The following is a 27,833-nucleotide window of genomic DNA, read 5'->3' as shown; positions in this document are numbered from 1 at the left end:
CTTGATTGCCTCACACCTTGTAGGCAAAGACAACACAACAACGGACTCTTTGAGCAGAAACTTCTCTTCCAACCACAACTAGGAAATAAATCCCACTGTTTTGCATCACATCTTCCAATGCTGGCGTTTTCCCCAGATAAACAAAAAATGCCCACAGTACTGCTCACGAGCAGGCATCGGCTCTCGTTCCCTAGGGGAGACATTCACAATCCACAGGGGCATAGTTCTCCTCTATGCTTTTCCACCAATACCTCTTCTCAATCAAGTGATCATCAAGATCTGAGCAGACAAGGCCAAGGTTATCCTCGTAGCCCTGGACTGGCCCAGGCACACCTGATACTTACCTGCTCCAAATGTCATCTAGGCGGCCATGGCATCTCCCTCAGCTCCCGCATGTCCTCACCCAGTACCACGGTTGCCTTCATCACCCACATCTCCGCACTCTCCAGCTCCAGGCATGGTTCCTCAGTGGCTCACGCCTCAAAAATCACCATGCACAAACCAAGTACAATAAATTCTTCTCAATAGCAACAGATCATCTACTCTAAAATCTTACCTGTACAAATGCATCCTATTCATGGCTCCTTTTGGTCGTACATCCTGAGATGTGCCCGTAGGTATGAAGCTCAGTTGGAATATGGCCGGAGCACAGCTGGGACCGAACTGCTTCCTCTCCCCCAAACATTAATGAAGTCCAGCACCTCAGCATGGCTTCAAGCAGGGGGTCTTCTGGTGCATGGAGCAGGCATGGCAGCTGGAAAGATGCACTGAGAACACCATGAATTGCCATGCAAAAATCGGAAAGGGCAAGTCTGTAGGTTGGCCATCTAAGAGCTGGTTGTAGAGTTCAAACAGCTGACCAGAGAGGCAAGAACAGGCATTGGCGGGAAGGGTGCCGGAAGGCAGTCACGACACAGAACTACGCCATGGTGTCCACAGTGGTATCCCAGCTCTGTAGCTAGAGTGCAGCAAGCTCTCCGCTTCTCACCAAAGTGGTTTACATAGAGCACGCTAATTCGACAGTTAGCAGTATATCAGCCCCCAGCACTGTCAGTATCTTGCCAGTATAGACTTGGCCTCTGGTTAGTTGTAGATTTCAAACATAGTCATTGTCAGAAAAGTGGCTCTGTAAAATTGGCACCATGTTGTCGCAGGTTTCCTTCGCCTTTGTATCTTTGGCATACCACACAGTCCGTAAGTCTGAACAAGGCTTCTCTCACTGTCAGAGGCACAGGCTCCCTAAGGTACTGCTGTGATTCTTCTCTTTCCTATGTCATCAACAATACGTTCTTGAATCGCAACCGGGTAGACGGTTGTGCTGATGTGTGAAGCAGAATTGTCTCATGTTGGTTGTGTAGAGTTGGCAGTACTAAAACATGCATTAGTAGGAGGGAAAATAATCCTTTATTATTATAAAGCATTTTGCACTATATAAATGTTAAGTATTTTTCTGAGGCGTAGCCCTGTTAGTCTTTAGTTTTGGCCAGGTGGCGATGCTCTATATTAACTGCAAAGTCAATGGACATCCAGTGAAAGCTCAAAAATGAGGAGTTGAGTGGCGCCTTAAAAACTAACATTTATTTGGGCATAAGCTTTCATGGACAAAAACCCACTTTGTCAGATGCAACATCTGTCACAACAAATTGCAAAGTGGGTTTTTGTCCATAAAAGCTCATGCCCAAATAAATCTATGGGGCAGCAGTATTAATCTGTATCTGCAAAAATGAGGGAGACAAAGATTTATTAGGACATGAGCTTTCCTGGGTAAAACCCACTTCATCAGATGAGTTGGAGTGGAATTTCCAGGAGGGTAGCTGTAGATATACCCATCATGCTTAAGGTTACTGCAGGGAAGGAACTGCATGTCCGTTTGGCTTGGATCTCGCTTGTCTTCCTTTCTGGACCCTTAAGTTTGTAGAGAGAATTTGCAGTGTTGTCACTGCACTCTGAGATAGTCTGTCCCAAACCAGATACTTGCACAAGGGAAGAATGTTGTGGCACACAAGCATTTTGACACCTAACTTTTTGGGATCCCACTGCTGTAGCTGAATGACAAATGGAAGTGCAGTCTTTTGACCACAATTTTTTTGTTAGCTCTATAGTGACAGGCTTTTATTGTGAACAGTCAGCTTCAGGTCTCCAGGAGCTATACAGTAGTCCATCTGACAACTTTATTCCAAACTGCTGCATAGGTTTCTTTAAGGCAGGGGTGGGGAACCTAAGGCCTAGGGGCCGGATGCAGTCCCTGGCTTTCCTGGATCCGCCCCCTGAGGCTCAGGGCTCCCCCCAGCATTGGGGAGCCCATGCTGATGAGGGGTGGGTTTTTTGTTTCTCACTTGTGTGTAGCCCCTTACTGATTTTTCTCAGTGACCATTCCTGATTTAAGGACTCTGAGGAACATTCTCTCCTTCCTGCTTGCAAGCAATTTGATGCCCCTGGATTAAGGCAAGGTCTTTTGCTATCATCTGCTAAATAGGCTGGTGTTTAACTGTTGAAGTCCAGTACTCTTTCACAAGCTGTTCATAACTGGCAGTAGTGGGGAGAGGGAGGATGACAATTTGTATCCTTGTTAAGGGGAGGCTTAATGAATCTGCTGTTTCTGTTCGTGGAAGGTGTCATTTCAGTTTCTGGTTTTCATTTAATTCAGGCAACAAAATATAGAAGAGAACATGACGATAGCTATGGAAGAGGCCCCAGAGAGCTTTGGCCAGGTGGTGATGCTCTATATTAACTGCAAAGTCAATGGACATCCAGTGAAAGCTTTTGTTGACTCAGGTGAATTCCTCCCCTCTCTTCCTCAGCCCCTTTTCAATCTCTCTACCCTCTTCTGCTCTCCCTTCTCCTGGCTCTTTAAGGAAAACAGTGAATCCCCACAACAGATAAATGTATAGCATTCCTTTCCCACATAAAGCAGTGCATTAGCAGATTTGAAAAGATCTAATTAAAATCTGAATGTACTTTCTGACAGTTATTCAACCTAATAAAAAATGTGTGTTGTCGTTAAAACATGACGGGGAGTCGGAATCCCTGGGTTCTAATCTCGTCTTTGCTGCTAGGCAGAATGACTCGTCCATGGTTACACAGCTGCCCATGTGCCTCAGTTTGCCTAGCCATAAAATTGAGGTTGTTTTCCTTTATAACAAACAATTCTTGTATATAGATTTAGAGTTGTAAATATTCCATTTTATCGTTACTCTGTAACAATAAAAACCTTTGGGTAGTAGGGGAGGGAGGTGTACACAAAGAGCCTTTATGCCATAGTATAATACTGAGTCTTAAATTAAAATTTCTGTACTGGTGGATATCAAAATACTCCTTGGTCATTTTTAAATATAACTCTTGTCTCTGGTGGTAGGTGCCCAAATGACCATTATGAGCCAGGCTTGTGCTGAAAGGTGTAATATAATGAGACTGGTGGATCGGCGGTGGGCAGGCATTGCTAAAGGTGTGGGCACACAGAAAATCATTGGCAGGGTGCACCTAGGTAAGTAGTGGCACAGTGGGCTAACTTGTAATGGTTGTGGCTCTCCTTGGTGCCAAAAAGCATCTGGTTTCATGCTATCGAGTTGAGGAACGGTTCTAGAGTGGAGTACGAGTTTATCAAGAACACATTAAGTTCACACAAACTGTAACCAGGGTTCCAAGTTCAATGTTTTCATAATTACTCTAACACTCTAATTCTGGTAGGACTAGAGCCCCCTGCTGAGAGAACATTGATTCCTGGTGCTTGAAGGGTTAATATAAAATAGCTTTATCCTGTGGTATAGGTGATCAGGATGGGGTGATGTTCAGGGCACAGTTCCAGTGCAGCTGAGTGTTGCTCAGCACTTCAGGATATCTGTGTTCTTGCACAGGCTTAGCTGAAGAAAATGCCATTCAATTACATTATCTCTGTTAAAGAAACTGACTCTGGATTGAAGCACAGAAATACAATCCAGACTCTGAGCAGTTTGCATGCTGTTTCTTTAGCTCTGGCTTGAAGGGTTGGCTGAGCAGTTCCCACTGTCCTGAACAGCCGTGGGTTTTTAAAATAAACAAGAAAAAAAATTGCCCCTTGGGGCCAGCAAACTCACAATAATCATCAAGGCTGGCTTAGAGTAGATTTTCCCACAATCCACGTCTAAACAGCTTTTGCTTTGATTCCATACCTTACCTAAACAGATTTTGTGTCCTTGCCCTTTGCTAGAGAGATACTTGCCGTAGAACCCTCATGTTGCAGTGCTTGAACACTTCTTGCATCTAGAGTATGTATAACATGGTGTCTTCTGTGTTCTTTTCAGCTCAGGTTCAGATTGAAGGGGATTTTCTCCCATGCTCTTTTTCCATCCTTGAAGAGCAGCCCATGGATATGCTTCTAGGACTGGATATGCTTAAGAGACATCAGGTAAGTGAATCAATTGGTGCTTGTTTTGCAATGACCCTGGGCTCCTTTGGAAGTCTTACATGTAAGATCAGTACTGTCCTTATGAATTTTTTTTAGAGCTGAAAAAATTTCTGAAAAACCTCTGAAGAGATCTGAGAACATGGTTTTCCCACAGATGTTTCCCACTTACATCTTGTAGGTTGTAGGTCAGGGCTGTTCAACTTTGGAAGCCCCGGGGCCACAGTGATACTCACAGCACGTGCCAAGGGCTGCAATTTAAGTGTGCTTGCATATACATGCAAATATATGTGCAAATAGCTTCTTTCACACTGACGAGCATGAATACAAAAATTAAGGCAAGACTACACAAGCAGGCCCCATTTAAGTCAGTTTTACTCATATTAATAAAATGCAATATTTACCCAATTTCCACTCCAGTGACAGCACTTTTAATGAGCAATGACAGTCCAGGAATTGAACTACTAAAACACATCTCAACAGAAGACCATTCTATTGACTCACCGTTGTGGAGCGTGTTCCCAGAGGTGGCCGCGTTCAAAGGATCCTACCTACAGGCCGTGTGTTGAGCCCTGCGTAAACCCAAACTGCACCACGGGCCGCAACCCAACAGGCCACGTGTTGAGTAGCCCTGTTGTAGCTTGTACCATGTCCCAGCCTAACGGTCTTTGCTTTGGACTCTTGGGGCCTGAAACGCCTCAGAGATCTATACCTGAGCAATTTATTAGAGTGAGTCTGGGAAGGCCTCACATTTAGCTATAATCATAGTAAGGCAGAAAAGCTGAAGCGCCATAATTATTCAAGAGCTAGTTAATAGGAGCAGTGAAAAGAAGTCCCTTGGTATATTGAAGACATGAGCTTGCTGAGCTATTTCTACTCAGCCTGTGTTTTTAGTTGCTACGCTTTCTCAACCCTTCTTGAAACAGTTATTGTAACTTTTCACTTTAACCTCTCGATGTTTGGAAGTGAATTTTTTCTAGTGCATTGTTTAATTTGTCATTAATGGTGTTTTGTGGCTGGCTCTTACAAGCCAGTCCTATCAATCACATGTGTACTCTTTTCCCAGTGTTCCATTGATCTCAAAAACAATGTACTAGTGATTGGCACCACTGGATCTCAGACAACTTTCCTTCCGGAGGGGGAGCTCCCAGAATGTGCGAGACTGGCATATGGGGCAGGGCGGGAGGATGTGCAGCCAGAGGAGATTGCAGATCAAGAACTGGCAGAAGCTCTACAGAAATCTGTGGAGGAAGCAGGTACTATAAGAAGCCAACTCAGAGTAACAATCTGCCGAGTGCTGTCAGTAACTTGTCAGTTCTATCTCCTCTCCCTAGAAAGCTCCTTATTTTTCTCCGCTGTTTTAATGTGTCTTACTGAATGTAATGCTAGTGATGAAAAGGGGGGCTTCCCTTTCTTGCAGAGCCTTCTGACTGCTGGACTTTTCTCTCTAAGATCTAAATCAAACCTGTCTTCAAAGAATATGGGCCATTTTACCTTGGCCTGGCTTTGTGGTTGACAAAGTAGCTCTCCCCTCCCTCCCTCATTAATCTTATTGTATTTAACATACAGCAAGGAGACAATTTCAGTTAAGTGATATTTTAGCCATTTTAATGGGGAGAAATTTGTGGAAACAGCCATTAACCATGTTGTAATACCCACAATTTATACAGGTGCTAAAGGAGAAATGTAGTGAGCAGGTACAGAATTGTGCATTGATATTTATTTGCTCTATAACTTCAGAAATATAAATTTTATGAACTGTTTTTAGAAATACTAGTACTGTTTCTGTTTCTCTTTGATATCTCAGAGCTGAAATATTACTTGTAGAAAAAAATCTAATTCACTCTGCAGCTCCGAAAATCTGACTTCCTATGTAATCAAATGTGGAATTGCATTTATTGTGTCCTAACCTACTACTTCAGTGTTAAAGGGAAAAAATTTCAGAGCTGTGTCACTGCAGGTGTGTCACTAGCACCACAGAGTAGATGCTTACCATGATGATGTAATGGGAGTTCCTGTAGCTGTATCTAATTTGCCCCCTTGAGAGGCAGTAGCTAGGTCAAAGGAATTTTTCTGTCATCCTAGTGGTATCTGTACTGGCGCTTAAGTCAGCTTGTAAGAAGGCCCATACAGGGTCAGACCAATAGCCCATCTAGTCCAGTGTCCTGTCTCCTGACAGTAACTTCAAAGCAAATGAACAGAACAGGGCAATTGTCTGTTATCTAGTCCCAGCATCTAGCACTCAGAGGCTTGGGGATGTATAGACCACGGGGTTGATTCCCTGGCCATGTTGGCTAATAGCAATTGGGGACCTAGCCTTTTGTTTGTTTTTTGTCTTCACAGCATCCCCAGGGAGCAAGTTCTTCCATGTGTGTGTTTTTTAACCCTGCTGTATATTAATTCCATTGGGTGACCTCTGAGTGATGGGATCCCCAGGATGCAGCCTAGGACCACAGGACTGCTGTCTCCCCTTAACTCTCTCCACCCTGGGCTGTGTCTCTCAACACCTTGCTAGTGGGCAGCAACAACCCCTCTAGGGGCTGTTGTCATTCAACGCCCTGCTAGATTGCATGAATATACCCAGAGCCCCACAGAGAAAGACACCATAGCCAAATCCCTCCAGCTCCAAGCACTGTACCTCAGGAATCTACCATCTAATTCATCAGTTGGTTCACCACTTCATCAGTGGAAAGTGGGCATACACCAGCTTTTGTAAAACCGAAGCAGGTTTGCCACGTACTTCCCACAAACTCACTGGTAAAGGCAAGCAGTGAGTACAATGTAGTGAGTTGACTCCCTAGGATGGAGAGAGGCTTTTCTCAGCAGTGGCAGACGACAGAATGAGGAGCAATGGTCTCAAGTTACAGTGGGGGAGGTCTAGGTTGGACATTAGGAAAAACTATTTCCCTAGGAGGGTGGGAAAGCATTGGGATGGGTTCCCTAGGGAAGTGGTGGAGTATCCATCCTTAGTGGTTTTTAAAGCCAAGCTTGACAAAGCCCTGGCTGGGATGATTGAGTTGGGATTGGTCCTGCTTTGAGCAGGGGGTTGGACTAGATGACTCCTGAGGTCTCTTCCAACCCTAATCTTGTTCTGTGAAATGTTAGGCAAAAGTCGGAGTAGTTACTGAAAGAAAAGAAACTATAAACGTGCGGTCTAAACTCTCAGGCCTATTAGACTGGGCAATAACTAGAACAAGCAGTTTTTCTCACCCCACTGGATATTACAGTCCATAGTATAGGTTGAACCTCCCTAAACTGGGACCCAGAGAGCCCCACTGACTGGGAGCTGGGCAGCAGGAAGATCAGCAGCTGGGAGCCCAGCGGGCCTGGCAGCAGCACAGCAGAGAGCTAGGGCCATGGCAAGGCAGTAGCCTGGCGGAGGGGCTGGAGCTGCAGCATTCTGGTTGCCCAGCAGGAGAGCTGGGCTGCAGCTTAGCAACAGCCTAGTAGGCAAGCAGGGGCCAGGGCCAGGGCCAGCAGCAGCCTGTCCAGGGAGCTGGAGTTGCACAGGGCACCAGCCTGGCAGGGAGGCCATGGTCGCAAGACCCCGGGAGCCAGTCAAGCCTGGCTCAGTGGCAGGCAGCCCTGCCCAGCTGACAGCAGAGTGACAAGCTGGGAATGGAAACAAAGGCAGCCAGTGGGTTCGAGGGTCAGTGACAGGAAACCTCCCCTGGTCCAGCAGATTCCCTCATTGGGGACTGATCAGGTCCTGAGGTGCTGGACCAGGGAAGTCCAACCTGTACACAGACTTCCCCCTGAAAATCTGGGCCAGTCCCCCATGGGCAGTTGGTGAAGGTAGGGGTAGGGGAGGCAAGCCCCACCTCCAGCCCTGCCCCTTCTGGTGAGGCCCCACCCCTCACTCATGGGCATCAAGCCGCACCCCAGCCTCCGCGGCCAGGAAGCACCAAGGAGGGAGGAGGGCATGTGGCCCCAGAGCACTAGGGAGGTGTCGTACCCAGAGCCACCGGGTAAGGCGGGCACTGGGAGGCAGCAACACTCTGCCCCAGTAGGCCTATAGTAGGTGTTCTGAAGGCAGTGTGTGGGTGATCCCCACCTAGGACACCAGCTGCCCATGCAGTCGCCTCAGTCAGAACCTTCAGTATCTTTTACTTGCATTGTAAGGATACATCTAGACTACATGCCTCTGCCGACAGAGGCATGTAAATAGGCTACCCGACATAGTCAATGAAGCGGGAATTTAAATATCCCCGGCTTCATTAAAATAAAAATGGCCACCGCGCTGTGGCGGCTCAGCTGATCGTCGGCACAATGCACAAGTCGACGCAGATTGGTCAACAAGGGAAACCTTTGTCAACCGCTGTAAACCTCGTTTCATGAGGCACAAGGGAGCGGTTGACAAAGGCTTCCCTTGTCGACCGATCCGCGTCTTGACTCGTGCACTCTGCCAACAATCAGCTGAGCCAGCACAGCGTGGCGGCCATTTTTATTTTAATGAAGCCGGGGATATTTAAATCCCCGCTTCATTGACTATGTCGGGTAGCCTATTTTACATGCCTCTGTCGGCAGAGCCATTTAATCTAGACGTACCCTAAGAGTGGGGAGAAGGGCCAATCAAGTGGCCATTGTGTTCTTTACACCTTCAGACCCATGTACTTGGGAGATGAAAGTCCTGGCATGTCTGGGGGCCTTACTGGATCTCCAGGCCAGGCAGAGTAGTTCACCTGGTGCAGCCTCGTATCACAGAAGTGTAGCTCCCTTGCTGGACAATGACTATTGCTCCATTTTTTTTTCACACAGCCTGGGCGTTGGTTATTTCTTTGTTCTTTCGGGAGAACTAATATATGGCTAAATCTCCAACGTATAGTATGTTTTAGTGACAGCCATACAACACAGTTCTCATAATTTCATGTCTGCTAATGAGACACCAAATATGGATAGAGAAATTTGCTTTCACCAAGTCAGAGCCTTTCCCTGCTATCTCAGATGGTATAAAGAATGGGGGTTGCAAAGTGCTCCCCCAAGGGATAGACTGTCGCACTTCGGCTCTTATGAAAACTCTTCCAAGCTGAACGGTCCCAATTTTTTATTCTCTTTTCTGAAGGAAGCTGTTCCATGCTTATTTGTATTGTCCTTCTCTGTACCTTTTTTCATTTTCTAATTTTTGTTTTGAGATGGATCAACCAGAATTCGAGATGGGGGTGTATCCCAAATGTATATACTGTAGTGGCATTATGATATTTATTGTCTTCTCATCCTTTCTTAATGGTTCCTAAATTCTGTTAGCTGCTTTTGGCTGTGTCTGCACACTGACTGCCTGTTTTCAGAGAACTATCCACAATGAGTGCAAGACTTTCTTGAACGATAACAGCTAATTTAGACCCCCTATTAACTGTGTTTCTTGAGGGTGAAGGGCAGTGAGTTCTTCACACCTCAGATGTTTTGAAGTGTTAAGGAGTGAGGAATCTAAGGCCTGTGGACAGGATTTGGCCCATGGCTTGCCTTGCCATAGCAGTGCAAGCTGGGGCTGGAGACTAGGGAGGAGCCCTGAGACTTGTGGGCCGATCAAAGCCAATGGGAGCGGAGCGGGGGTGGTTCCCTGCAGCACGCAGAGCCTCGTGTGTCTCCCACCCCAGCTTCTGCACCCCCCCGGACCCTGCACCTCCAGCCCACTCCTGCACCTTTCCTCCCAGACCTCATGCCCCCCCCAGCTTGCTCTTGAACCCTCCCTCTCAGACCCTGCATTCCCACTTCCCTCCTGCACCCCTCCCTTCCACCCGCACTCCTATCCCCAGCCTGCTCCTGCACCCTACCTCCTGTCTAGACCCCAAATCTCCACCCCAGTACTGGGCAAATGCACTCTCTCTGCTTCCCCGTGGCAGTTGCTGTGCGATGGGGAGGAGAGACGACCTCTGCCACCACACTGCATCAGGCCCACTGCCCCCCCCCCCCCCCCGTCATCCCCGAAGCTGCATCCTTGGGGGATGGGATGCTATGGGAGGGAAGAGTGGAACAACTGTGGGAAGGGGTTGGGTTTGGGGGCTGGTAACAGGCAGCCCTCCTTTCCCCAGCTCACCAGGAATCCTGGGGTGGATTGTACAATTGCTCCAGCTGGGGATGGCCCCCGGTCTGGGAGTTTGAGACCCCTGATCTACAGCCAAATCTGGTGTCTTAGGCTCATCTAATTATTTATAATTGGAAATGTAAAATATTTGTTTTTGTCCCATTAGAATGTTTGAGATGGAAAAAATCAAGGTTCATTTTTCCGAAGCGCCTCAGTAAGATTGTGACTTTACAATCGAAGATTCAATTTTATCTGAATCTCAAAACTGAGGACTATCAACCTGAAAAGTTTGAGATTTTAAAACTAAGCTGTTAGGGTATGTCTACACTACCACCCTAGTTCGAACTAGGGTGGTTAATGTAGTCAATCGAAGTTGCAAATGAAGCCCAGGATTTAAATATCCCGGGCTTCATTTGCATCTTGCCGGGTACCGCCATTTTTAAATTCCCGGTAGTTCGGACTCCATGCCCGTGGCTACACGCGGCACGGAGTAGATAGTTCGAATTAGGCTTTCTAATTCGAACTACCTACTTCGTGCTGCGTGTAGCCGCAGGCACGGAGTCCGAACTACCGGGGATTTAAAAATGGCGGCGCCCGGCAAGATGCAAATGAAGCCCGGGATATTTAAATCCTGGGCTTCATTTGCAACTTCGATTGACTACATTAACCACCCTAGTTCGAACTAGGGTGGTAGTGTAGACATACCCTTAGAGACAAATAGAAGAACATTTCAAGAACTTAAAAAAAATGGTCTGGTAGCACTTTATAGACTAACAAAACATTTCAAGAACTGTTGTCATAAAGAATAGTGATAGAGATGCAGCTGTGTTGGTCTCGTCTAGCTGAAACGAAAGCCCGTCACCTAATAAACCATCTTGTTAGTCTTTAAAGTGCTACATAGTTCTGTCTGTTGTCATAAAAAATTGTGCTAATATAATTTAAAATGTTCAGCTGTTCATTTGCCAACAGTCTCCTCTTTTGGGTGAGGTAATGATTTAGCTCTGAAGGAAGCTGAGTGTTTTAACCAAGGGAATTTAAAAAGAACAGACCATCTCTAGTTGTTCTACAACACTTGTGGAACACTGTAAAACTCGGGTATATGTATAAAATGAAGTGAGGTAGGTTTCCTTTTTTTCCTATCTTGAGTGATTTAACTGTGCTTTAGGCTCATTTGTCAGCAACCTAACATTTGTAGGCAATATTTAGCTACATATTGAGTTATCATAATATTAACTCTTGCACCGTCTTCCTCCTTTCAAAATATTAGCTGCTTCTATGTGGCATCAAGAAAGCAGAGAAAGAGAGAGAGGATATAGTTCAGCCCCAAAAGATTCACCTTCCTGCAGGACGTCCTGTGCACTTTTGTAGTGGTTTGGATTTTGACTCCTGTTTGGCTCAAGATACATCAGAGTTTACATTGTACATCATTAGGTCAGTAAAGCTCCCATTTGAACACACCTGAATTAGTCCTGAGCCTTATTCAGTCTTTTTCAGACCCACCTCAGAAGGCCTTGGAATTTGGAGTTAGATGCCAGTTTGGCAGCTAAGTGCTTGTGAAAACACAGCTACTGTGCCAGTGTCATCTTGGTATTCTGCAGAGATAACAATTTACTCATTAGCGCGAAGAACTTCTCCATGTGTATTCCATTTCTGTTCAAGGATTTGTTCTCTTCCAGCAGTGTGCGATCCTTTCTTCCCAGTTGGATTCAAATGATGCCAACTCCCTGTAATCAATGAGATTTTAGGATATTGACAGTAAAATGACTACAAAGTCTAGCAGTAAATATAGAGCAGTGGTTCTCAAACTTTTAATTTCTCTCCACCTTCTTTGTTCTGTAGTTGCTTATGCATTACCCCGTTCTTCCCAAAGTTCATATACTCTGCAGGCACAGTCAAGAGCTGCAGCTGCTGGGCAGGTGCTGAGCTTTGAAGGCAGCACTGTGCCAGCAACAGTGCAGAAGTAAGGGTGGCAATGTGAAAAGTGATATTGATCAATATTACTTGTCATAGCAGATTTAGCTCCCCATTGCTGTCACCCCAGAACTGACAGCTCCACTTGAGCTTAGTGGCAGAGGAGAGGCCAAGCCTGGGCTGCCTCCTGATGAGGGATTGGCGGGGGGACAGCAGCAGTGCAGAAGGAGGGCTCCAGCTAGCCCCTTTATTCCCTCTTGTGTGAGCACAGCCCTTCTGCACAAGCCTCAGCAGCCCAGGGCTGACAGCCAGAGTGCTTTTAAAAATCTCACACATCACACACAGTTCATGCCTCCCTGGAGAGGCCAACCCCACCATTTGAGAACCCCCGGCAGTCTGCTGCCCTTCACAGGGGAAACCCTATCGCATATGGTGCGCTTTATCTGGAAGGTAATTATAGTTCCGATAATTGTATTGATTTCCTTGACAGTGTTTGAAAACAAATCCTTCTGCAGATCCTGCCATGTCTTTGGTGTTTGAAAATTCCATGTTCAGGTGTCTGGCAGGACACCAGCTATTGCTGCCGCCTAAATGGATACAACTCCCTGATGTATCTGAGTGGTTAGACCTTTATTACAGATTGGAAGAACACAATTCTGTCTTGTTTTTCCACTTACATGTGGTGGCACAGGCCTCACTACATCCCTGCAAAAGACTGAGACAATCTGGAAGGCTGGAGGGATTTACAGAATTAAAAACATACCACTAAGCAAAATTGTTGCTAGAGTAAAGTTAAGACCAGATGCGCAGGAGTGACCCAATGCATTCTGCTTCAGAAACTCCACACCCTGGCTTTATTTAAACGGAAAGCAATAGAAACAGGTACTTGGAGACAGAAACTTCTTACAGAACAGGAATAATAAACTTTCATAAAAATCCCAGGTACACATGTTTAGTCAGCAGAACCCAATCCATTTCTATATTTAAAAGGTGGAAGATTTTTTAAGATTTAAATTAAGGAAAGCAATTCAGTGTGTCTTAATTCAGTTGTCATGCTGGTCCTGTTAAAGGCCACTGAGTTTTGGAACCTGTGCACAGGGACAGACAAATCAGGCAGGGCAGCCGGAAGTTTTGAATAGCTGGTTGGAAATAAGAAACATGGACAGAGACTTTAATGCCATCTCTTGTAGGGACACTCGTGACACCGAAGGTCATGCTGCAAATTTTACAGGAGCTTGGGAGCTGATGCATTTACATAGGATCTTAGCAAAAATAAATGAATGTAATTTTAACTTGTTGGTGAAGCATTCTGAGAAATAGAAATTGTTACTAATAACCAAATTGGCAGTTGAGCAAACATGTTCTTCCCTCTGTGAAGAAAGCTGCTGTTAGTCATGATTGACCCTTGGCTACATCTGTTCCGGTCACTCATGTTCTGAAAACCTATTGATGGCTGAGACAAAGTGCTTCTGATGCCTTTCATCCAAGCATCTTACAATCTTGAGGTCACACATCCATTATGAGGCTGGTGTTCTCCCCTTGTGTAAAGTGGACATACAAGTACATGGGGATAAGTGATGTACCCAGGTCACAGAGCAAGTTACTGACAACTGGGAGCGGAATTCATGCACTGTTGCACTGGCCCCAGCTCCAGCTTCTCTGAAAAGTGCCTGCTGTGTATTTCCTGCAGTCTGCACAGTGAGCTATTCAAATAACGTGCACCACGTATTTTTATGGAATCTGTAGCTTCTCCAACGGCTGTACCGATCAAGTGTAGCTAGTACAGTACAATAAAATCCTGAATTGGGTTGAAGAGCAGTTTCTTTTTGACTCAACATGGCAAAGTGCCTGAACAGACTCTTATGCCGGAATGGCCAGCTGAGCTTCTGCAAGGAAGTGAATGCAAGGAGCTCACACTGTTCAGAACCTGTCTTGGAAGAAGGTGGGAAAGGGGAGAGAGAGCGTAGTCGGAAGACTATAACCATGCATGTTGTGTGCTTTGAATTGCTAACACAAGTTTGGTGTGTTGTGTTTCCTAATCCAAACAGAACATCAGAAGCCTTGATGCATATAGTGTGTGTTAACTGCAGCTGGAGTGGGCCACAGATCAGGTATTTATAGCTACCCATTTCTGAGCTTTCACTACAACTTTCACACTGTCAACAGCAGGGTTCATCTTGCTTCAAACAATATTATGGAGAAACCTATGTGATGTGAAATTGACAAGCTTATTCCTTTCACATGGGGTGAAAACATTCCGTCTCCTTTTTCTAAATGTAACAATCCTATAGTGTGATTTTTTTTTTCCTCGTTTAAACTTTTTTGTTTAAATCATTTGTTTGTGGAAAGGAGGGACCAAAAAGTTGTATGAGCTTCCCTGCATTACTTTCCTAAAGCACCTCATTTATCACCCATGGCATCTATGATGCCTAACACTGAAACTCTTGAACAGAGATGACTCGTTATAATGAACTGTAGGGTGACTTGCAATGTACACAAACAGAACTAGGACAAAGCCATCTCACTGTGTCCTGTCTTAAGTCAAACCCAGGTCTTCTGAGGTGAAAGGCTGTATTCATTTTGGATTTATAAAACAAGAAGTTCATTTGTGTTGACAACAAGTCAGATTACCAATATGCAGCCCTAGGCCTCTAGTTGGTTGGGCTTTATCTGACAACAGATATAAAGAGACCTGGTTAACTAGATGGTTATGTTAAGCTTCTTAACTAAGAGGCTATAACTTCAGCTTGCATTGGCTGTGTGTACAGAATTTTACAACTAAACCATGAACATATTATAGCAATTGATTTTTTTTAAAAGGCTAGCAGTTCCTAAACCCCTGCAGTAAGTTTATTATGCAAAGCTGTGATTAATTTGAAGTATTTTGGGCACAACTAAATCATAGTCATATTACTTTAGTTGTACTAAATTTTACACCTTGAAAATTTGTTCTTCCTTGGGAGAACTTTGTTATTCAGCATTATGTATTTGAATTGCATGAATAAATGCCAAATATCTATGTATTACTGTGTGACCTTTCTAAACCAATGCAGGTCTTTCTCAAAGGCCCTTTTGGGTTCTGTAACTAAAGCGTTATAGGTTGCTTGTTTTATCTGCATGAAAACAGATGTTTTGAACTCATTTAACTTTGTGTGGAGGTGAATTTGCAGCTCCCTGACTCCTCCCCTTATGGCAGACATCAGTAGCTTGGAACAGAAAAGAAATGTTAAGTGAATGAAGACAAAAGCTATCAAGTAACTTAGGTCCACATTTTTACTCTAGAATTGTTATCTGATGGTGAATGTTTTCTGAACTCTATATATCTTGTTTTTATCCACCACTCCGAGGAATTAAAACAAATAAACAATGGCTTTCTATTATTTTGTGATATTTCTCTTTGCTATTGTTCTCACATCTTTGCTGCTAACAAGACAAAGAAAGGATTCTCTTGTTTGTTATGAAAAACAAAGCTAGGGGAGGGGAGCTGGTATTACATGTGAAACTTCTAAGGAAGTTGCTTTTAAACTTCAACAGACCAATAAGTAGCTAGTCAAGCTAGTACACATTTCCATACACACATACTCACACACAATACCCGAACATTTGTCCTGTTAAAGTGGCTGTATGTAATGTTGGGGCCTTTGTTGTTCCCCAAATTTGCATTCATTCAAAGAGCTCTGGTAGTGCTGTTGCATATGGTCTAATTACAGTATATTCTTGAAAAAGTTGCACTTCAAATGTACCATTCCCAAAATGAAATGGCATACCAAACTGATAAGTGTCCTTACTGCTTGTGGTCCAAAATTGTTATATTATGTGAAAATGTAATAGCTCTTACAATCCTAACTACTTCTTTCTCTTTCTATCCATGTGTAGAGAATAGTGATAAAGAATCTACCTCACTGGAAATGCCATCTTTACCATCTTCTGATGGATTTAATAGTCCAGTCCATTCTCCAGGATTAAGTTCCAAGATCTGTAATCCCACAAATCAATTACTTGATCACTCCGTCTCTGCCCCTGCTTCAATTTTCTCTCACAAATCTAATGTAGCAGAGATAATTGATCCCACAGTTGTGAAGTCTTTGGGGTCACCAGCTGAATGCCAGCTAGCTCCAGACCATCTTCTGTTACAAAATCTTCCTGATCATGCTGTTCCTTCAGCACACAGTGACCATGTCACCCAGACTGGAGCGGTAGCCTGTCACAGTCCAACGCTTCCTTCTCAGAACACACTGGGAGAAACAGTTGCAGCTGAGAGTCTAGTGAAATGTAATGCTAAAGAACAAGCCTGTTGTCTGGACTCTCCTATGGAAGTCAGAGAAGGCAGTTTGTCTGACACCACCAGCAAGCATGGGCAAGTTCTAGGTGTGCTGTTGCCTTCAGGACAGTTGGAATTGAACCAAATGAATGATCTTCCTTTGGATTTTCAGATGTACAAAGAACCCGTGTGTGAACAATGTTTGGATAAACAGAATGAACCAGCTGACCCAGAACACCCTTGGAATGTCAGTGGCCTTGAGTTACCTGCTGTGGGGCAGCAGGGCCTTATAAACACCCAGCCAGAATCCCCTGTTGACTCTCTTGCTGAGAGAAGAGAAGGTGAGCTGGAGAAGATAGAGCTTTCTTGCGGGAAAGATAATATCCCAGGGTCAGCATTCTGTGGTGATGCACATACAGACATCTTCATGAACACAGATTTAACTGAACAGTCTGCAGTCACAGTGCATAGCTTGTCAAGCAAACAGAGCACTCAAGTGAAGAGTATTGGTAGATCTGTTCAGAACTTGGATTGTTCTTTGATGCAGACGGAGTCGTCAAAGCATGACTCCTCTTCATCTGTATTTTCAAGTAATCCAGTTTCCACTATGGATTTACTGCAGCCTAAGGGGAACATTGAAATCATTGGAATGTGTAATGAGTTACCTAATTTAGCAGCTGAAAATAGCTCTTCCTCTGGCATTCGTCAGCTGAACAGTGATACAGCAACATCCACTGAAGAGTCTTGTTTATCTTTAACAGCAGCATTGAAGGAGCTTCATGAACTTTTGATTATAAATAGAAAAGGAGATTCTACTGCTTTTATACCTGAAGAGGACGCATGTGGGCCAGAAACCGTTTCTGAAGAGCAAATGGAATGCAAGGAGCTTTCTGATGATGAACGTGAAAGCTTGGATCCAGAGAGCGGGGATCTAGATTGCTCTTTTCGTATGGTGATGCCTGAACATGTGAACCCTGAAGGGCTAGCGGGGACACCATCTTGTGCTATGAAAACAGAAAATGATAGCTTCGAGGTTTTAAATAGCAGCCAATCAACTATTGAAAAAGATGCTGTAGAGATACAGAGGTCATCCAGGAAGAGTAATTCTGTCATTCTGAGCTCAGTTGCAACACTTCATCACCTGCAGAGTAACGAAATTTTACCTGAGTGCTTAGTAAATGACCAAGTTCCAGCCAGTCAGACGTTAGAGCTGAACAGATTGTGTTCACCTGACCTCAGGGTGGAGGAAGATGCTCCGAGCCTGTTAACAGAAGTGTCTGAAATACCTGACAGTTCCTCAAACTCTGCGGATCCAAGGCCTCCACAAGGACTTGTGGAGCCTTTGCTTTGCCCATCCATCAGCAACCTGGAACTGAGCTCCAGAGTCCTTCCGCTGCCTGTTTTTCCTGCCGCTGACATTGATCAGATTCTGAATGCTGGCTTTACCCTGCAAGAAGCTCTTGAAGCTTTGGAGCAAGCTGGTGGGAATGCAACCCTTGCCCTCCTCTTTTTATTGGCCAAGAATATCATAGTTCCTATGTGACCATGTCACAAAGGCCTGACTGCTCCATTCTTCATTTAGAGAACTTATTTAAATTCTATAGAGTAATCTGCAAGATGAATGCTGAGTCAGAATTAAAAGAAAAATCAGCCAAAATAATTTATGATCTGTTCTCTGTGTGTCATGCATTAAATTTGGGCAAGAAAAGTTTTGTCATTGTGTAAACAAATTCACTTTTACTTTTCCTTAAAATGGTGCATAGCGGAATAAAACTTTTTATATAATTGTATGATTTTAGAATTGGCTCCAACAGTATAAATAAAAAGCAGAAGCCATTGAGAATCACCACCGTGTTCAGCAAAAAGCAGAATTCAATATGTATGTACCTGCGTCTGCAAGGCAAGGCAGAGCATATGCTGTTACACGTGAGGCACACAAGCTATGAATTCAGTATGGTACAAACTGAAACAAAGTTTGTCAAATTGAGGTGTTTGGAATTGTACCAGTCATTCTACTTCTGCTTTATAATCAGATATTAATCTGATGCTGATGAAGAATTGTAGCAGCTACTAGAGGTATGTTGATGCCCACTGAGCTTTGCATCCACAAAAGTGTTGCAGAGATGTTCAAGGCTTGCATCTTTTTGTGCGCTGAAAGCTGAATGCATCAATTGTCAAAATGCTTTATGCTATTGGGCAAGCATGTTAACGTTTTTACGTGGCAGGGAGAGAAAATTTGATGCCAACAAAAATGAGACACGGCAAAATATCTGAAAATGTCTTGGTGTAAATCTTTATTGGGGAGTATGAAATGCAGTTTGAACACCCCCTTCCCCCCCCCCCCCCCACTGGTTTGGCACTCTCGGGACCTGAACAGTGCTGAACAAAGCAGTTTGCCAGACCAGGGGAGGCCAATGCCACCCTGCTGCCACCACCTCAGCAGGGCTGCTGGACCATGGATGTTGCCAGACCAGTGTGTCCTTGTTTAGAGGTTCATCCTGTAAAAGGGTATTCTACTCTTTTATAGCTTTGTCCATAAGCTTCATCCACACAGAAAAGGAGTGGGGGAGGAAGCCTTCTTAACCTTATGATTTGTGCACTGAGTAGGAGGAATCTGTAATTAAGGGAATGATATTTCCTTTGTTTGGGGGTGATCAGTCCCTCAGTAATTTTTAAAATAGACACTCCAAGGCTATGATTTTCACTGCCAAAATGCTAACTACAAAACCACAGTGGATTGCAGTTCAGTACCTTGTGATAAGTGATGACTCCCCATGTAAACAACCTGCAAGTAGGGCACTGATCTGGCATATGCATTACAACCATTGAGGCTTTTTGGAGGTTCTAACAAGACAGAGGTGTGCTCAGGAAAGCCTGGTTCCAGGAAAAATAGTTCAAGGAGATGTGCTATTTTCTTCTTCATAGAGGTTCTTGGCACTATTGAGAAAGGGAAGCACGATAAAATATGATACCAGATTCTGAGTAGAAACTTCAGTCTGGTCCCCTCTGCAGATCTAATGTGGCTTCACAAAATACAATCTCAGATTTCCAGCTTCAGATAAATAAGCTCACGTTGTGAGTCCACAGTAGCTGACCAATTTTCTCAACACATTAGGTACCTCAGATTTTTCTGGGCTTCAGAACTTATCCCTGTTTTCTCTTGCTTAGAATATTTGCATGTGTGCATTTGGTAGCTTTCAGAGGAGTGATTTATAATCCACATCTATTCAATTGGATACACAGATGGGAGAGTCCCTGAGAGCAGTGAGGGATAGCTTGACTCTTTAAAACCAGTGCATAAAGTAGGCAAGAACAGACTTGAGGAGTCCTGTGAACATCCAGTAGAGCTTTCCCTGGAATTGGTGGTGGTAGAACTGAACCTAAGTAAAATCCAGTGTTTTATTTTAGATCCTGATCAAGGCTTCTTGAAGAAATAACTGGTGTCAGGATTTTTACCAAGCACTAAAACTTTTCTGAGGAACAGGTGATGACAGGAAACTCCTTGTGAAATATAAGCACCTCAAATATCGCAGTTCCTGTGTGGTGAGCTGCATTGTCTTGGGTCATTATTGTAGAACTGACTTCTAAGAGGCCTTCTAAAGGGCTGTTGAAGATGAGATGCTGTAGGAATTTTTGAGCTGAAGTTCTATGTCCAGTGTTACTCAGGTCAGACCAGATCCTCACAATGGTCCCTTCTGGTGTTGGACTCCATTAAAGCCTTTTAGCCTATTTGCATCTGGCTGAGCAATATTCAAAGAGTAGCTAATAGTAGAGCTCCTCTCTTTCCCATTTAGGCTGTTCTCAATTCAAACAGCCAGGCTTTGCCCTAGACAGTGCCATCCCTAGTGGGATGCGGGACTTGGGACAACCCTGCCTCTTTCTGCCCCTATTCACCCCTTCCCCCAAAACCCTTCCCAAAGCAATGTGGCCTGGGGGATGGATGGAGGGGCTGGGACCAGCAGCAAGAGGTCAGGGGCCCCCTGCACTCACTGTGTGGTGGTGGGAAGTGGAGCATTCTGGCCCCAGCCTACTGCACTTCCCCATATCTGGCTCCCAGCCACATTGCTGGCCCTTGCTGCCCATACTCAGCACCTGAGTAGCTTCCCCAAACTGCCCAATGGCTTGCTCCAAGGTATGCTCATGCAGCACCATGGAGACTTCAGTGGGAGCTTCTTGGGGCAGATGCTCAAGGATCTGCCCTCTTGTGCTTGTGTAAGATAGAATTTGCTGCCCTTAGTGCACAGCTTGGTTTACTGCCCACTACTTAAAACACCAGAAATTAGTTATCTGATGTTACAATACCTTTGTCAGGTATTGTTAACATGGAATTGTCAGTACATGTTAATTTTTTTTAAAGTAATTGCTAATAGCCAAATGAGGGGGCGGAAGGGCTGCTTTGCACCAGACAAGTTGTTTGGCCATAGTTACTTACAAAATGTACCTGCAGAATTTATGCTAATGAAACTTTAGAGCATCAACCAATTTGCTTTGATAGTTTTATTTTATTATAAAATTCTGGGGTTTTTGATGTTTTTTAACTGCTCATCTGCCCGTGCTGTACTGTAAATAAACAATCAGTACTGATAGGAATTCCTGTGTTGCTTTCTCTGAATGGCTAGAAACTGAGGCCGGAACCCAAAACAGTAAAACAGCTGAAAAATCTGCCCAAGAGTCATCTAAACTTGGTGAGTTTAATATCTGTATTATATGAAATTTTGTTTTGAGTGAACAAGGCAGTAGGATTAAATTAGAGAATAAACAGGACTGAATAATGTTGGTTCTTAAGGAACAAGATTCAATAAACAAAATTATAAAATTGAAGAACCATTTAATTTAAACTTCTTAATCCAGTAGAATGCCTAAGGTTGTTATTCCTTACAAAGAGCTCTAAGAGCTGTTGTCTTCTATGTTAGTGTGTGGCACATATCCTTTTGCTATGCCCTATGCTACCTCTGTAACAAAGTGATGTAGAAAGACTGCCAACAAAACTATGTGTATTTGTCCTCAGAGAAGAGATTTTGGCACTTCCCTTTTTCCTCCTCTTCCCACTCTCCCATCCAAAAAAAAGTCATTGAGTCAAGGCTTGATTTTTACAATGCAGATGACTCCTTCCCAAATACTTCCCGAGGGGATTAGAATCCAGCCTTTGTAAACCAAATAACATAAATTATGCCCCCCCAAAAAACTTTAAAAAATGGTTCTGTAGCACCTTAGGGTGCATCTACACAGCACTGTAAACTCTAAATTGCTTATTTTGTAATTTGGCGCGTATACACAGCGCCAAATTTTGAAATAACACTATCTTGAGACATCCCTTAACCCTTGTGGAATGAGGTTTGCAGGGATACCGAAATAGCACACCAGAAAGTACTTCGAAATAATGAGCAGCTTGTTAAGATGCAGGGTAGCTAAATAGCAGTACAGTGTAGATGTACCCTTAGAGACTAACCAAAAAAATATAGATGATATGAGCTTTCGTGGGCACAACCCACTTCTTCAGATGACAAATATGGAGCAAGAGGCACTGTTTGAGGGTTAAAGCATTTAATTAATGTTGCATGTGTCAAACCAAATACATGACTGGAATGTAACTTTACATGCATAACTTTGTGATTATATGGGAGTTAATCGGTTAGAAGCAAACAAGGATGAGTATGAATATGCTGATAACTGTGGGCTGGAGTGGGAGGCAAAATGAAAGACAGGCAAAGATGGAGAGAATATTCATTTTTCTTTAACTGGTTGTTCTTTGTCTTAATTCTTGCCAAGAAATGGACCCATCTGAGACTGGTATTCTCCAAAAGTCTGGGTTCAATGTTGTTCATTGGCCTTTGTCCACTTCCAAATTTCAGTTAAGTACTTCTTGGTAGCGTTAGTAGAGGCAGCAAAGATAGAATGGGTAATATAAATTCCCTGCTCTGAAGAGGAGTCTTTCCAGATGTGTTGCATTACTATAATAGCTTAAATCAAAGGGTCAGAAACTCTGAGTTAAATCTTGTGAAATCCTGGTGAGGGAGGAAAATGTTTCCTGTAGTGCTGGCCCTTCTGTGGCTAGCAGGACTCTGCTCTCTGGGGCTGTCAGCTAGGGTAAGTGCTCTACTCAGAGGGTGTGCTTGAGCTTGCTCATTGCTTTCGTAACTTGCAAACCATTGGGCTTTTTAAAAACCTCTGCCATTCATGAACAGAATGGACAACAGGCTGTAAACTTCAGGTTTCTTTACCAGACTTGGGCTTTTCACCCAAGCTCCAGGGAAATTCTAGCATAAATTTATTTTCTTTGATTTTTTTTTCCCCACTGTTACATGTCAGAAAGGAAAAATGCAGCTTATTTTGGTGCAGTCTTCCCCTCAAAAGCAGTATAAATATTTCTTTTTGCATTGTTTAGTCTGCAGCCAAATATCAAACTCTTTTGTTTCTATGTGACCGATGCTTTTTAGGTTTTGGTCTTGCAAACTTACTTAAGGAACTTGAGGGGAACTGTACTCAGGAATCCTGAAGACATGTCACTTACTCTTCTGGGCAGAACATATGTGGTTTTTCTAGCAGTTGGGTGTTGGGGAGGTAGGATTCTTTGATCCAGTAATGGGATGGAGTTCTGTCCTCAGTAATATACAAGGCTTTTTTTAATTTGATTTTTTTTAATACTGGGGGACTTTGTCCGTCCAGGGGAAAAATTGATGTGCAAAAACAATTTGATATTTAAAAAAATAAACAATTTTTATCATAATGTTGTCTTGTCAGTTTGTTCACAGCATTAATATATAAAAGAGTTTTTCTCTGCTTTGCAATATATTGACTTCCCCTACTGGCTTCAAAATTCTTATCCCTACGTCTTTCCAAAGCAAAGGTGATTTCCTTGTAATATTTCCATTTTTTGATAAGTAACAAGCTTAACAGAGATTTACACTGTTATAAAAAAAATCTCACTTATAAAGGATAGTGATAGAAATGTATCCGTGTTAGTCTGGTGTAGCTGGAACAAAATACAGGACTATGTAGCACTTTAAAGACTAACAAGATGGTTTATTAGATGATGAGCTTTTGTGGGCCAGACCCACTTCCTCAGATCAAATAGTGGAAGAAAATAGTCACAACCATATATACCAAAGGATACAATTACAAAAAATGAACACATGTGAAAAGGACAAATCAAATTTCAGAACAGAAGGGGGATGCAGGGCGGGGTGGGGGCGGGGGAGAGAAGGTAAATGTATGTGAGCTAATGGTATTAGAGGTGATAATTGGGGAAGCTAGCTTTGTAATAGTTCGAACTAGCTGTACTCCTCATTCCACGAGGAGTACAGCTAGTTCGGATTAGAAGCCTAATCCGAACTAGCTACTCCGTGCCGCGTGTAGCCGCGCAGCACGGGGTTCGAACTAGCCGGGATTTTAAAATGGCGGTGCCCGGTTTATGCAAATGAAGCCCGGGAAATTCAAACCCCGGGCTTCATTTGCAAGTGCGGTATGCCTACATTACCCCGCTAGTTCGAACTAGCGGGGTAGTGTAGACATACCCTAATTTCTGTCTTGTTTACCAAGACATTTGAATCTTGATTTAAAGACTGCAAGTGATAGAGAAGATACCCCTGCCCCAAGTACATTATTCCATTGGTTAATTATTCTCACTTAATTTATTTCTAGTCCCGATATGTCTAGCGTCAGCTTCCTACCATTGGATCTCACGCTGCCTTCTGCTAAAACATCATTTAGATTCAGAGATTTCAAGGTCACAAGGTACCTTTGTGATCATATAGCCTGACTTCCTGTATAACACAGGCCATGGGATTGCCCCCAGACAATTACTAGAGTAGCTCTATGAGAAAAATATTAACTCTCAAGCTAAAAATGGCCAGTGATGGAGAATCTACCAGAACCTTTGGTAAATTCTTCCAGTGGTTAATGATGCTCAGTGCTGTGGTGTATGGGATGTTCATGGAGGGGTAGCACCTCTGGTTGGAGCACACGCCGTACTCCCTCGGGAGTAGTTCGTCCACCTTTGGTCCCCACGTGACACTCAGCTCTCACGTGTGGCTCCAAGTAGCTGTAGCATGCACAGCGGCCACACCACAGGCAACGGCTTCAACTGATCGGCTGAACGAGGGGAGGGTAGCCGATGGGCTCTGAACCATCGGTGAGTTTTGGGCTTGTCACCCAATGCACGTAAAGACTGGATTCGGCGGACTGTGCGGAGGAATCACCATGTGGTCAACGGGCAGAAAGGCGATTTCCAGCAATGCTTTGTGGACAGCATAGACCACGGCAAGACACGTAGAACGCCCTGGTCATCCACTGCATCCAGCTTCCATTCCAGCCATCTTGACTATGTCTTGCCACTGGAGTTATGGAGCTTGGACAAGAGAGTGAGGCTGACGATGTGCAACTCTCCCTCACTTTAATCAAATTTACTCGCAAGTCACCCATGTTATCATCCATTCCTTCAAGAGACATTAAGACTGAGACCAAGCTAAAAGTCTACTCGGCGGTCTTCTTGCCCACCCTCCTCTATGCTTGTGAGACCTGGACTGTATATAGTTGTCATGCAAAAAAGCTGAATCACTTCCACCTGAACTGTCTATGGAAACTGCTGAAGATAAGATGGCAGTATAAAGTTCCAGATACTGATGTTCTTCTACAGGCTAATATGACAAGCATCCACACCATGCTTTGCAAGGCACAACTCAGATGGGCTGGCCATGTTGTGCGCATGTCCGATGACTGATTGCCCAAGAAGATGCTCTATTGCGAATTACAACATGGCAAGCGATCTCTTGGAGGTCAAAAGAAGAGATTCAAAGACACCCTTAAGGCCTCCCTTAAGCACTGTAACATAGATCCTGGAAATTGGGAGAGTATTGCTGATGATCGTTCTGCCTGGCGCAGATGAATACATGATGGTGCAATAGCCCACGAACAAAAGAGACTGCGTTATGCTGCAGAGAAACGTCTTCTTCGCAAGTCCAGGACTGGTATCTTCTCTTCCTCCAGTCGGCAGTCCGATCTTCCATGTCCCCACTGTGACCGTCAATTTCGGGCTCGGATTGGACTAATCAGCTATCTCCGAACCCACCCCCAACTAAACTGATGACACTGGGTGGTCCTCATCGACTTCAATGGACGAACAGGAATGCTCACTGTTAAAAATGTATGCCTTATTTCCAATCTGAATTTGTCTAGTTTCAACACATTGGCTACGTCTAGACTGGCCCCTAATTCCGGAAGAGGCATGCAAAGCAGGTAAGTCAGAATAGGGAAATCCGCGGGGGATTTAAATATCCCCCACGGGATTTAAATAAACGTGTCCGCCGCTTTTTTTCCGGCTTGGGGAAAAGCCGGAAAAAAGCATCCTGAAAGTAGGAATAAGAGATTCCTACCTGAAAGTAGGAATAAGAGATCCTCCGGAAAAGGGCTTTATTCCAGAGGATCGCGCAAGTCTAGACGCTTTTTTCCGGCTTTTCCCCAAGCCGTAAAAAAAGCGGCGGACATGTTTATTTAAATCCCGCGGGGGATATTTAAATCCCCCGCGGATTTCCCTATTCTGACTTACCTGCTTTGCATGCCTCTTCCGGAATTAGGGGGCCAGTCTAGACGTAGCCATTGGGTTGTATTATATCTTTCTTAGCTAGATTGAAGTACTCATAAAATATTTTCCCCCATGTGCATACTTATAGACTGAGCTGCCAGATTTCAATATGCTAGAAGTCTCAAGCTCCAAGTACTAAAACATCCCTGGATTTTTTTAAACCATTATAGATTACAATTTCCTATTTTAAAAAATGTTTGAAATCAACAAGGGAAAAATCTAAATTAGATTTAGTCTTCAAAAAGAGGAATTGATCATTAAGCTAAAAATTAATGATAGCCAAAGTACAAGTGATCATGACTTGGTCACATTTGTAATGTGCAAACAGAATATACAGTCCAAACCAGTAATATAAATACTTTGTGCTTTAAAGGGATCACTTTCACAAAGCTGAAAACAGCAGTAGGCCGGGAGGAAGAAAGTAATCAGAAAAATGTGAATGATAATTGTGAATTGTTTCAAAGAACATTTTATTAGATGTCCCAAAAGCCACAACTGAGGAAGACAGCCTTATTGATTAAAACATTGACTGGCTGTGTCTACATTGGCACCCCTTTCTGAAAAAGGGATGCTAAGGAGACCAGTCGGAATTGCAAATGCCGCGGCGGATTTAAATATCCCCCGCGGCATTTGCATGAACATAGCTGCCGCTTTTTTCCAGCTCGGGGTTTTGCCAGAGAAAAGCGCCAGTCTAGACGGGATCTTGCGGGGAAAAAAGCCCTTTTCCGAAAGATCCTTTATTCCTACTTTCAATTGGAGGTAAAGAATATATTTCAGAAGATACAAATTGTAGAAAATTGATGAGGGAAGCAAAGGAACACAAGAAGAGATCTATGGTTGGCCAAATGAATAATAATAAGTAGTTTTTAAAGTATATTAGGAACAAAAAAGAATCTTGGCAATGGTGTTTGTTCATTACCAGATGGAAATGGTAGATTTATTAATAACAGTGCAGAAAAGGCATAGGTGTCAGAAATATTACTTTGCTGTATTTGGGAAAAAACAGATTATGTAGCCTTGTCATATAAAGATAATATTCTTTCCATTCCACTAGTATCTCAGTAGATTGTTAAACTGAAGCCACTAAAGTTACATTTTTTAAATCAACAGAGCCAAATAACTTGCATCCAAGAGTTTTAAAAGCATTGTCTAAGACAATTGTTGAGCCATTATTGTTGATTTTAAATAAGTCCTGGAACATGGGGGAAATTCCAAGACTGGAGGAAAGCAATGTTTCCGAGCGGGCAGGTTTGTCATTGGGACCCCATTATATTGGGCCTTGCTGAGGCTGGCTTAGTGATGCTGGGGCCTGGGTCTGAAGGCCAAGTCCCGCTGCCTGGGACTGAATCTGAAGCCAAAGGGCTTTAGCGCTAGGCCAGTGTTTCCCAAACTATGGGCTGTGGCCTGGTACCAGGCCTCAGCATGACTGCCAGGAGGGGAGCAGAGTGGGGCGGGCTCGGAGGAGAGGGGGAGGAACCAGCTGCTGGGAAGCGGGGCTGAGACTCCTGCTCTACACAACATACCATTCAAAGACCTGGAAGAAAACACAAAATAATCTACACACTTTTTAAAAGTGACACAAAAATTGGGGGAATAGTAAATAATGAAAAGCACAGTTCACCAATACACCTCAGTGCAAACAAACAATATGCATTTTAAGAGAGTGAAGTGTAAATAC

At 43.8% G+C, this 27,833-nt stretch overlaps 1 protein-coding gene across 2 annotated transcripts in view; it reads left to right on the top strand.

Moving 5' to 3' along the window:
* DDI2 (DDI proteasomal shuttling factor 2) overlaps window positions 1-22,561 on the top strand; it is a 57,942-nt gene extending 35,381 nt beyond the window's left edge. For both annotated transcript variants that reach the window (XM_075906336.2, XM_006129786.3), the window contains 5 exons: window positions 2,648-2,775; window positions 3,356-3,484; window positions 4,281-4,384; window positions 5,448-5,637; window positions 16,191-22,561. In XM_075906336.2, the coding sequence (XP_075762451.2) occupies window positions 2,648-2,775; window positions 3,356-3,484; window positions 4,281-4,384; window positions 5,448-5,637; window positions 16,191-18,118 (2,479 nt within the window). In that variant the 3' untranslated portion in view covers window positions 18,119-22,561. The remainder of the gene's footprint in view (window positions 1-2,647; window positions 2,776-3,355; window positions 3,485-4,280; window positions 4,385-5,447; window positions 5,638-16,190) is intronic.
* Window positions 22,562-27,833: the final 5,272 nt, after the last annotated feature.

Source organism: Pelodiscus sinensis, chromosome 24 (assembly GCF_052426305.1).
Source record: "Pelodiscus sinensis isolate ZL-2025 chromosome 24, ASM5242630v1, whole genome shotgun sequence".
NCBI classification, from domain to species: Eukaryota; Metazoa; Chordata; order Testudines; family Trionychidae; genus Pelodiscus; species Pelodiscus sinensis.
The sequence above is the reverse complement of the archived record's forward strand: the minus strand, read 5'-3'. Positions and strand labels throughout refer to the sequence as shown.